Source organism: Sitophilus oryzae, unplaced genomic scaffold (genome assembly GCF_002938485.1).
Source record: "Sitophilus oryzae breed Bouriz unplaced genomic scaffold, Soryzae_2.0 scaffold_1436_pilon_pilon, whole genome shotgun sequence".
In the NCBI taxonomy this organism is placed as follows: Eukaryota; Metazoa; Arthropoda; class Insecta; order Coleoptera; family Curculionidae; genus Sitophilus; species Sitophilus oryzae.
This window is the reverse complement of record NW_022146100.1, coordinates 2,961,338-2,973,888: the sequence shown is the minus strand read 5'-3', so window position 1 is coordinate 2,973,888 and position 12,551 is coordinate 2,961,338. Positions and strand designations below refer to the sequence as shown.

The 12,551-nt window shown below is 34.5% G+C and overlaps 1 protein-coding gene and 1 non-coding gene across 2 annotated transcripts; both read right to left on the bottom strand.

Annotated features, from left to right (window-relative positions):
- Positions 1-3,863: 3,863 nt before the first annotated feature.
- LOC115876552 lies at positions 3,864-4,529 on the bottom strand. The gene has a single exon (XM_030892362.1). The coding sequence runs from the start codon at positions 4,527-4,529 to the stop codon at positions 3,864-3,866; it is 666 nt and encodes a 221-aa protein (XP_030748222.1).
- Positions 4,530-7,475: 2,946 nt separating this feature from the next.
- Positions 7,476-7,584, bottom strand: LOC115876575. The gene has a single exon (XR_004049168.1). It is a non-coding gene; the product is annotated as a U6 spliceosomal RNA (small nuclear RNA).
- Between the last annotated feature and the right edge of the window lie 4,967 nt (positions 7,585-12,551).

The following is a 12,551-nucleotide window of genomic DNA, read 5'->3' as shown; positions in this document are numbered from 1 at the left end:
AAGTGTTTCAATAATTATGATCTTCAAACATCCTCCACACTTAAATACTTTTGTTTTGTTTTCCTTTACTGCCATCTGGCATATGTCTCTAACTAAATCATAAAAATAACATTTTTACTATAATTATCCCAATTTAGGATAAAACGCGACTTAGACGCCATATTATTATAGTTTTGTATTTCTGTGAATTAGGATTTTAAATAACGTTGCAGTTTGTACTAAATTAGGCTGCTAGCTAACGTAGGTATCCAACGTCGTTTCGACCCAAAAATTATTCTCCAAACTAGTGCAGACTAGGGTTGGCAGGAGGTTGGGCCGACGTTGCGCCCCGACGTTTGGTCGCGTGACACAACGTTGTCCTGACGTCCAAATGCTGCTTGGGTCTTAAGTCCAGAAGTTGTATCAGTTACAGTTGCTTTAAATTCAAGTTGAGAGAAAACAAAATTATGTCGCTAACAGATATAGGTGTGTACAACGTACAATGCAGTCACTTCTCCGAGACAAGTTCACATGCTAGATGTCCAGAAACCTTCGTATGAGAACTTCGAATCGAGACGATCGACTTATTGTAAGTTTATCGCTAAAAATCCGGCGTTTGCCAGCTTTTCAAATTTCTAATAAACTGCACCTAAGGAACGTACATGTAAGTGAGTGGACTGTAAGAAGAAGATTAAATGAAGCAAATCTTATGTCAAGAAGGTCTGTTTCGAGAACACAACTTACTTTATATTGACTAGGACCAAAAGCAAAAGCATAGTTTTAATGCAAAAATTACGAAAAAATGTTGGTGTCTTCTTCATGGTAATTTTTGTTTTTTACATTAAGGTTTGTGGGATTGTTATGTTATATTGTTTGTCTTAAGCTGTTGAAATATGGTTGATTAGGAGTAACATATAAAAAAAATGATATCAGTATACTGACTAATTATAGTTCTAATTAAAGATTTTCGAGTATATAAATATATTACATAAAGTGCGTATCATGATTGACAAAATTGTGACGAAGAAATTGAAAAAAATGAATGAAATTTATTTTGTATTACTTTTATACAAGGTGTCCAAGAAATAAGTGCAAGTATTTTAACTGGTTTTATAGTTCAACCCCAGAAACACGTCTATGAGGTTTTCTTCGCGAAAAATTCGGAATTTTTTTTAGTTTTTAGTTAAAAAACATAATTTCTTCTTGCCTTTAGCTGTGTATTTTTTCTAATTTCGAAAAATCGAAACTAGAGAAAAAAAGAAAATAAAAAGTAAAAAGAGAAATTGTTTTACTTGTCGTAAAGTTTTTACTTTTTTATCTTTTTTCTCTATTTTCGATTTTTCGAAATTAGTAAAAATACACAGCTAAAGGCAAGAAGAAATTTGCCTTTAGCTGTGTATTTTTTCTAATTTCGAAAAATCGAAACTAGAGAAAAAAAGAAAATAAAAAGTAAAAAGAGAAATTGTTTTACTTGTCGTAAAGTTTTTACTTTTTTATCTTTTTTCTCTATTTTCGATTTTTCGAAATTAGTAAAAATACACAGCTAAAGGCAAGAAAATACTATTTATTAATATACACAAAAAAATAAAATTAGTTTTCAAAAAAAATCCGTTTTTTTCCAAAAAACTCAGCAATCCTTGAATTTTTTAAAACTTTTTTGATGGCATCTTGGTGAACAGCCCAAGGCGCAACTTTGCCCCAATTTAATCATCTTCGTATCTATTACGGTTTCCGAGATACCAATGCTCGTACCTCGAATTTGTAGCACCCTGTATACAGCTCTTTACAATTTTATATCGCAATTCTTGTTGATTTATGGTATTTATAAATCCCGATCTAAATTAAATTAATTTAGCAATTTCGAAAATGTAGTCGATACAAAGTTCCAGACATAACTCAAATTCTTCGAGCAGAATTTCCTGCTTTTCTCGACAAAGTTAAATTAAGTTCCAAAATTATATATTTTCCGGTTTTAAATTTTCTATTATCGATAATGCTGTATAAAGATGGGAAAGAATATATATTTCGTCGGGGTCTTTCAAGACGAAACTTGTTAAAAAGCCACCGTTATTAGAAGATCGTAATTTTCTCTTCCATTGAGCTTTTCACTTCTCTGATATTGGATGCGGTTTAAGTAACTATTTCGTTTTCCAGTTTTGTAAGTTCAGTCGGTTGAAAAGGTATCTTAAAAAAGTATGTTATTAAATAAGGAAATGTTAAAAATAAAATTGTTTCTTTTTAAGTATATTAGTTGCAAGGTGACAAAAGAGAAGTATAAATTGAAAAAATCAAAAACAAATTTGTCTATCTAACAAAAAATGATTAACGTTTTAGAGGTTTTATCTTCCTCCGATGAAAAGTAAAAAAAAAGAATATAGAAAACATAATTTTTATCACAGCTAATATTCTGATAATCCAATCTATACTAATATATAAAATCCTTAAGTGACTGAGATACTGATTAATCACGGTCCTGCTCAAACGACTCAACGTAAGAAGCTCAATTTTGGCATACAGGTTGATTCTAGGGTGTAGAGGTTCGATAAGAAGGGATTTTTCGAAATTCCAGTTCCAAGAGGGCGAAACCACCCCTCAAATATTACAATATTTTTTATTTAAAAAACGGTCAAGTTTCCGAAAAAACGCTTAAACACGTATATTTTAGTTTGTTTTTTACATATCTTAAGATTTTTAAAAAATATATACAGGGTGTTTCGAAAAATCTGGTCATTGATTAATCACGATCCTGTTTAGAGCGCTTGACGTAAAAAGCTGATTTTTGGAAAACAGATTGACTTTAGGGTGTAGAGGTTCGATAAGAAGGGATTTTTCGAAACTCGAATTCTAAGGGGGTGAAACTATCCCTCAAATATTAAAATATTTTATATTTAAAAACCGGTGAGTTTTTCGGAAAAACTCTTAAACACATATTTTTTATTTTGTTGTTTTACATATTTTAAGATTTTTATAAATTTATACAGGGTGTTTTATAAAATATTACCATTGACTAATCACGATTCTGCTTAAACTGCTTGACGTTTAAAGCTGATTTTTGGCAAACGGATTGACTGTGGGGTGTAGAGGTTCGATAAGGAGGGGTTTCTCGAATCTCAAATTCCAAGAGGGTGAAAACGCCCCTCAAATATTACAATATTTGTTATTTAAAAAACGGTTAGTCTTTCGGAAAAACGCTTGAACAAGTATAATTTAATGTAGTTGTTTAGGCTTTCGCGGCCATCGTTTGAAGAAATGTTGTTTTTCGGGTTATTAGGCCGTCGTCGTTTGGAATTGGTTCCTGACGTTTCGCTAGCACGAGTGGCTAGCATCTTCAGAGGTGTGTTTGCTCCGACTACTCACACTAGCCTGATGCCCCCGCGTCGGCGGAGGGGGCGTGGCTTGTTCCGGTGGTAGTTCTTCCGGAACTGGTCTACTTCTCTGTGCTGCTACTTTGGTCCTAGATATAGCTGGATGCCAAATTCTGTTAAGGTAGAAAGTTTCTTCCTTCCTGTTGAAATTATTTGGATGTTTGTGAATTTCAACAGCTTCCCTGACAAGACGAGGATGATATCCAGATGTTGTGGCAATGACTTGGGTGTCTTCGAATTGGATATTGTGGTCACCAAAAATCTCTTAGAGCATGTTCTGCTACGGCCGACTTCTCTGTTTGACCTAATCTGCAGCTTCTCTTGTGTTCTGTAAGTCTCGTTCCTACTGAGCGTTTGGTAGTTCCAATACATACGCTACCGCAGGAACAAGGTATACGGTAGATTCCTGCAGAGGATAATGGTTCCCTTTTGTCTTTGGCTGGTCTTAATCAGTCCTTTATTTTCCGGGTAGGTTTGTATATGGTTTTGATGTTATGCTTCTTGAGAACTTTACCAATCCTATCGGTGACCTGGTAGGAAGGCCTTATTAACGGTGTTTTCCTGTTCAGGTCTCCCCTGCCTAGGTGCCAGCGCCGCATTTATTTCTCTGTCTTTATAGCCATTGACAAGAAAGGCTTTATTTAAATGGCTTAGTTCCTCTTGGATGTGTTCCTTAGCACAAATGCGTCTTGCCCTATTTGCTAATGTTCCGATAATCCCCTGTTTTTGGCTTGGATGGTGATTTGACAGTTTGTGCAAGTACCGGTCTGTATGAGTGGGTTTTCGATACACTGTGTGATCTAAATGGTCGCCATTTCTCTTGACAAGCACATCGAGGAAGGCCAGTTGGTTGTTTACTTCGGTTTCCATGGTAAATTTTATGATCCAAACAACAAATGTATCGTCCACATAACGAAACCATACAGCGGGCTTCAGAATGGATGACTCTAGCGCTTTTTCTTCGAATCTCTCCATAAAAAAATTAGCAATTATTGGGCTGATTGGGCTGCCCATTGCGACACCTTCTGTTTGTTCATAATAATTGCCGTTCCATAAGAAATAGCTACCCGTCAGACACACTCGGAAGAGCTCCGCGATGTCAGGTGGGAATGATTCCCTGATTAGATACATTGACTCGCCTAGGGGTACTCTCGTGAATAGGGATACCACATCGAAGCTTACCATAATGTCAGATGGTTCCAGTTCTAGATCTTTTAGCTTTTGAACGAAATGCGTTGAGTCCTTCACATAAGAGTTTGTGTTGCCGACTTTCGGTTGAAGAATCGTAGTCAAGTATTTGCCAAGTTGTAAGTAGGCGATCCTGGAGCACTCACTATTAGTCTAAGTGGGACACTGGCTTTATGAATTTTTGGTAGCCCATAAAGGCGTGGTAGTTTATCTTCCGAGTTAATTAGTTTTGGTTTCAGATTTTCCGGGAGTGAGGAGGCCCTGATGAGTCTGTTGGTATTTCTGACAATTAAGGCGTGAAATTTTTTAAAAAATCATACAGGGTGTTCCAAAAAGTTGATTCTGCTTAAACTGCTTGACGTAAAAAGCTTATTTTTGGCAGACGGGTTTGTTCGAAAGTCAGATTCCAACGAGATGAAACTATCCCTCAAATATTACCAAGTTATGAAATAATATCGCCATATTGTTTTTTCTCATGCTGACATAAATGTGAGGAAATTTTATCCAGTTTGTATGTTAATGGAAATTCTTGCTTTGCTTTATCATCACCATTACAAATGATGAATTCGACGCCAACGAAGTCGCTGGTACACGCCAGTATCAAATAAAATTAAAATTAAAATTAATAATTACTACTAGATGACAGTTAACTAATGAGGTAAGACCAAAAGAGAGAGAGAGACTTGTATCGGAAGTATTTTCTAAAAAATGAATAAAAAATGTCTGTATAGGAAATTTTAACAAATACGCTTGAGCAATTCTTTATTTATATTTAATTTGATTAGAGAAGCTTCTTTAATTTTATATTTAGAGCTTTTTTTGCTGATTTTTGGGTTTCAACCCTAAAGCTGCATTCGTAATGAATTCGCTGGCCGAGTAGCACTTTCACACGCAACCTAGAAAACATGTTTACGTTTGTAATATAATTCGACGCCAGCATTGAAGTTCCACTTCGGCTAGCGCATTGCTTTGGTTTGATGTTTTCATATTTCAAGTTTAATATGGCGGTGGTGTTTACAATTTGTTTTTGTACTTGTTCTTGTAAATTTGATACGTTTCTCTTGCGTTTTTTTTCTAATTAAACACATTTGGAAAAAAATTACCGAAGAAAACAGTTTTTCAATTTTACTGCCACAATTGAGTTTTGCTACTAAAAAGAAAACAGTTATTGATGCAGTTCGACAAAAAGAGTTGTCCAGCAAGGCCAAACAATGGGGCATTTGTCCAGTGGTAATGGCACGAAAAAAGCTAAAACACGGGCATGCTTTGCACTATAACAGTGGCAAACGATTGACAGTTTTTAATCATCTGCTGATGATGCTAACGTGGTTAGCGAAACGCGCGTCCAGTGTAAAAGTAAAAGTGTTTTGGTGTATTGTTGTGATTTAGTGTTTTATTTTGTCGTATTTTTTGCTGTTGTAAAAGTATCACATTTTCCGATAATAATTATCACCTTTTCCTATTGAACTAAATAAATTTTGTGCTTCTTTGATGTCTTAAAACAGCAAAAAATATGAGAAGTGTCTAGCCCTAGCAGTCAACTATTAAGCTTGACCAATCAGGTTGGTTAGCGTGGTTATTTGAAGGGTGTTAATTCATTTGTGTTTGTCAAGAACTCTAACGTGATTGGTCGGGCTTAATAGTTGCCTGCTAGGGCTAGACACAAGTAAAAATATGACTCTATCAATAACAATCTATAGTCTGTCCAACGAGAAGATCCTTGACAGTGATAGATGTGTCTGTCATTTTAATTTCAAAGTAGTTTATTTTATTTTACAAAGAAATAAGTTGGTACAACTGGAACGCATAGCAGGAAATATTTAAAATTTGATTGACAAGATGACAAGTGATTACTTCAAAATATTGTGAAAAAAACTGTATAAAACTGAAAAAAATGTAATCGAGTTATTTTATTTAATAAAACCGGTATGTGTTAATACAAAACAAACAAGAATAAGACACTACATACCAAAAAATATAAAAAAGAACTATTTTTTACTTTCAAGCTTTATGAAACTACCCGCATTTATGATTATATTTATCAATATAACTTATGTACAAATACAAATTTGTAATATTCCACAGGAATAAATAAAACAACATAGGTAAATAAAACAAACTATTTTATTAATAATAACACTTACCAAATTTTATACCTTAAAGGTTGATTAATTAACTTTAATCTTAATTTTTGCAGTATTAAAATCCATTATTTACATATCGTGTGATGTCGATATTTTATAGCTACTCCAGTTTTTAGTATGTGTTTAGTTTGATCCTTCTACCATATACGAGATGCACTTATCTACGACGAGATGGTATACAAACTTTAACGATGGGGTGTATAAGACTTTCTGCCTGGGGAGCGAGTATTAACCATAAACTGTGCTCTGAGTCTACAGTTAATTTTCACTCGATTTTTCCTCCACTTGACTTGAAAGACACAAAACACACGTAATAATACGAATCAAAATGCATCATCTTCCAAAACGCAAGGTATTTAACAAAAGTTGACACAAAATTATAACCTATAATTTGGCAAGACTTTGACAAGCGTCAAAAATGACAAAAATCTAAAAGCGAGTTCATACGCATCGGCGTCCGTTTATCGTTCATCGTTCCGTCAAACCAATAAAATTGAAATACGATCTGTCATTTTTTAAATAAACCAATAAAACTGATTAAAAACAACAAGACACGACGTATGACGGATTTATATTTAAACCCATCCATAGATAACTTAAAATTATTAGAAACTTTTTTTAGTAAAATAAATAGATTGGTATGGGACGTCATCTGCTTTTCTTCTGTCATCGTCTGTCGAAATCTTACCTGAGAAAAAAAACAGAGTATATCAAAGATTGAAAACGAAATTATATCACTATAGAAACGCGTTTTGATGTATAGGAAAAATTGAACTATATTTTCATGTTTTCTCTAAAACGGTATGTGGAACGCTTTAGGATTTTGCGTGTCATCCTTGCGCAGGGGCCATGCTAATATTCTCTGTATCGTTCCAATTTTAGTATATATGTACCGTCGAAGCGAGTACTCGGAAGGTATGGAAATTTGGATAAGTATAAATGGGATTAACCATTTTAGAACAAGCAACATTTTTTATGAAGAATGCATTTTTCTCAAAATATCAATAATAAAGATGGCTTTCCTCTTGTAAAGACAATCCTGGAACATCATATGTAATGTAGAGTAGGTAGTCATGACTAGGGAATGCAATCCCGCACCAAAATCTCAATCCCGCAAACTTGCGGGATTAAAGCAATCAATCCCGCGGATCCGCAAAGTTACGGGACTGTAAACAATAATCCCAAACTAAACTTGAGCCTTTATTCTCTTTGTAAACTAAACTGACACTCATTTTAGTGATTAACTGGTTTACATTCCACGTAATACTATACGTAATACGACGTAATAATAGTGTACAAATTTGTCCAAGAATCTTTTTAACCGAAAATTCACAATTTTTGAAAAATCGAAATTTTAACTATGTACAATTAATCTGTATTGAAATTAGAAAAAAACAATTTGGTGTTTTTTTTTAAATTTTTTGTTTTAAGGAAAACACGAGGTTTTTTCGAAAAATATGCATTTATTGTCATAGATTTGGTCCTAAATGGTACAAAAGGCATTGTACATTTTGCATAGGCCCACAATATACTGATATAGCGTGTATCTTAAACTAGCTGTACAGAAATTTGGACCGATGTATACAGGGTGTTCAAAAAATATATTTAATATTAAATAAACTTAATGTAATTATAATTTATCTACTTATTTTATAAATAACAATATTTTTCTGATGTTGAAGTTTTTTAACTTGTGTTAGTTATCTGCTTTTAGATACACTCTATATCAATAATTTTTTGGCATATGCAGAATGTACAAAGCCTTTTGTACCATTTAGGACCATACGTATGACTAAAAATGCATATTTTTCGAAAAAACCTCGTACCCAAGCAGCATTTGGACGTCGGGACAACGTTGTGTCACGCGACCAAACGTCGGGGCGCATCGGTACAACCTCGTGCCAACCCTAGTCTGCACTAGTTTGGAGAATAATTTTTGGGTCGAAACGACGTTGGATACCGACGTTGGCTAGAAGCCTAATTTAGTACAAACTGCAACGTTGTTTAAAATCCTAATTTACAGAAATACAAAATTAATATGGCGTCTAAGTCGCGTTTTATCCTAACTTGGGATAATTATAGTAAAAATATTATTTTTATGATTTAGTTAGAGACATATGTCAGATGACAGTGCAGGAAAACAAAACAAAAGTATTTAAGTGTGGAGGATGTTTGAAGATCATAATTTATTGAAACACCTTAACCGACTCTGTAACTCGTTACCAAAGGCAAAAAAGTTAAACGCAAACAACTTTATTGATAAATGTATTGTTTCTACTTTGAAAAATACTAATGGGCCTTAAAATTAAAGAAGTTTTAAAAATTTTCTTGAATTTTTTTTTAGTAAAATGAGAATAATTTATTCGCAGTCGAAAAAATTGTTTCCGCGTGTTTTTTAGGGTCAAATATTTCAAGTTAATGTATTCAAAAAGCAGGAATTGCTATTTTAGGAACGAAACATTTTCTTATTTAACAACATGGCGGCTTTCGCTTTGTTGTTTTGGAGATTAAGATGGAGTAGTTCGAGTAGTCGCATACTGGACTAATAAAGTCGCAGTTCGGCCTTAACAGGTAGTATACTAGTCGCAAAATTGCCTAATTTAGTCATCCTAGAGTCTAGCTTGTGCCGCCCTCTATAATCTAAATAAACGAGGGAGTGGATAAACTATCGGTAATATATGTCGATGTATATTTAAATTTAGTTTTATATGTACCTTTCTTATGTCCCATTTTAATTAAGTTTTTTTTATTAAAACAAAAAGAGCACTGAACTGTCTGACTGAACAGAACAATGAATTGAAAATTTAAGATTTAAGGTTATGGTTCAATACAGTTGCAAAAAGGTAGTGACTCGACGTCCTACCAACGTAAGAATAAGGAAATCTAAACAACGTTGGAATTAGTAAACCAGACGGCGTTTGCATAACGTTGGAATAGGTCCTGAAACTGACGTCGGAACACTCTATATTGTCCAACGTTGTAACTACGCTGTCCGAATCACCTAAAGATCACTTAAGCAAAAAAGGTTACAAGACAACGTTTATTCGACGTCGCAGAAGCTTCTACTTTGCTGTAGTACTAGTCCAACGTCGGCACAACGTTATATAAACGTTTAAATTTATTTTAATACCAAAGGTAGGGAGCTAACTATTTTTTGTAACTAATCCAACGTTGTGTTTAGTAAACATGTGGTCGCAAGTCGTGAAAATGCTACTTGGGTAATTTTCTTAAAACAAAAAAAAATTAAAAAACCGCTAAATATATTTTCGAAAACCACATAGCATCTTAATCACAATAGATGCATCTAAAACCTGGTCCAAACCGCATCCCAAAATCTTTTTTAGTTCAAGAGATATTCAACTTTAAATTTACCCTAAAATTTTGCCTGTCCGGATAATTATGTCCGGCAGTTTATTTGACGAAATTGTCCACACGTACTTGTTAAACGCTTTTCTTCACTTACGCACATACGCCTGGATTCGGTTACCCAGTAGTAATGTGTCGGTCCCGCAAATCCCGCAGATCCCGCACGGTAAATCCCGCAAGTTTGATTCCGCGGAATTTCAGAGGGATCGGGATCCAGCATTTGCGGGATTGCATTCCCTATTCTGGACGACTTAATTGACAGCATGCCACGTTGTCTCACAGCTTGCATTGAGGCTCGAGGAGGCCTCATTTTTTTGCAGTATTTTTGTTTTAACACTAGCTTTTTCCCCAATAACATTTCTTTGAACAACAAACAAGGTATTGCATAACTAATCACTGTTTGGTGTTCGGCGACACTGAAAATAAAACAATTTACGAAATCAATGATTATCGTCTGAAACAGGAAGTCGCAGTAAAAACTATCGCAGTTGCCTAATTCCCACTACAAAATTCAATTACTATAGCAGACAACTGCTATGTGAAACTGCCGCTTTAGGCAAATTTGTTTGTTAGTAAATAACTGCTGACAAGCTTGTCAGTGTTTACAAAAAATAACTAGTTATTTTGTAGATTTTCTTACAGTCCAAGTGGAGAAACATCGATTGGACTACTTTGAAAAGGTGAATTTGCCACAGAGGTATAGACATTTTTTAAGAAAATTTATTCTGCCTGTTTATGCTGTCTATGTTTGCAATATTTTCCGTGCGATAGCGAAATGGCCTCTAATTAAAGCCGAGTGATAACAGCTTATATAAATGTTGAATTTGTCACGGGAATTTATTAGAACGTCTGTGCAGTAACAAAAGGGCGTGGCAACAGCCATAATATATGTCACGCGTAACCGAGGACAGGGTCGGGTTTGTAGCAGTTCACGTTTTGTTACCCATTTCTTTGCGGTAATAAATTACCTTTTATTGCGCATTAAACTATAAATTAATTACAATGGATGATAAACTAATAACTTTTCTAATCATATGTATATCAGAGTCAGTGCTATAGAAATTCCTTATACACTCAGCGGCACATAAAACGGGTACCTTAATTAATTATAGGTACCTACCTATATCAAATGTGTATTTATATTGTTACGTTTTTCGTCGGTTCCGTGTGGATAGAAAGTCACAATTTATTTAAACACTATTTATTTAACACTAATTAACAAAAACAATAACAATAAAAGACTTATAGAACTATTTACAAACGATTTATAACTAAGAATTTATTTTGAATTTTAGCGCGTCAACTGCACTGGTATATTTATAACTGCCCTCTCTAGGCCACTGCCGCCGGCTTTTATACCTACAGCAAAAGAAATCTAGAATAGTCCATAGATCGTTAGGTGCGTAGAGAAGGTTTTCGAATGTTCTCGTATGTACTAGTCCATTCCAGTGGGACTCGATTCTTCTCGAACGAATGAATCATTGCGGTGTCTATGCGATGTTAAGGTCATCCGAGGGCGGGCCATATTGTGAGGTTAGGTCGAGTCCACACCGGCCCGCAACAATATTTAATAATGGAAAATAAATTTCTTGCAGTTTTTAGGTATATAATAAAATTATATAAGAGTTTCTTGCCTTGAACTGCTAATATAGAAATTAATTCCACGCTGTGTTCGACATAATGTGGATCAACCTGCTCTCACTACCGGTTTCGGGGCCCTACCCCATCATTAGGTGAGCTTGGGTCATTTCCACAATATGTCGAGCATAGCGCAGAGTATATAAACACTTGTCGTAAAGTAGCGGTAATATATTAAGTCCCGCATCGGCGAGATAGCGGCTTGCGTGCAATGGTAGTACTTTCGTACCACCTTTCATACTCTGCGCTGTGCTCGACATATTGTGGAAACGACCCAAGCTCACCTGATGATGGGGTAGGGCCCCGAAACCGGTAGTGAGAGCAGGTTAGATAAGGCCAGGATATAATCAGGATATTTTCATTGAACGAATTGAAATGATTCGCATTGAACGAAAAAAAAAAATCGATGATGGTGGCACTGTTTTATACAAAAAACGACCAGGATCAGAACTAAATCAGTCATCAAACGATCTCAAATTACTAAAAGCACTTGGAAGAAAATTATAATAAATGCATGGAAAAAAACTAACACTTAACCTAGGGTTGGCAACTTTGAAAATAAAAAATACGGGCGAGAGGATAAAAACAGGCACAGGCGAAACATTTTTGAAACGTCGCTCAAATGTCGAGACTTTACCAAAAAGTTATATAAACGGTATGCGATAAATATTTAAAACAAACAAAAATATTTATACTCAAAACTTATTAAAATAAAGCAAACCATTGTCAACAAAACTTTTTTTCAAGACATAAACTAACAGTAAGTAAACATATAATTACATAAAAGACACAGATTAACAATTCTTTAAAGCATTGTGGCGATAAACGAATATTTTTTAGATTTTGAAGTTGGTATGCAACAAAGTTTTCA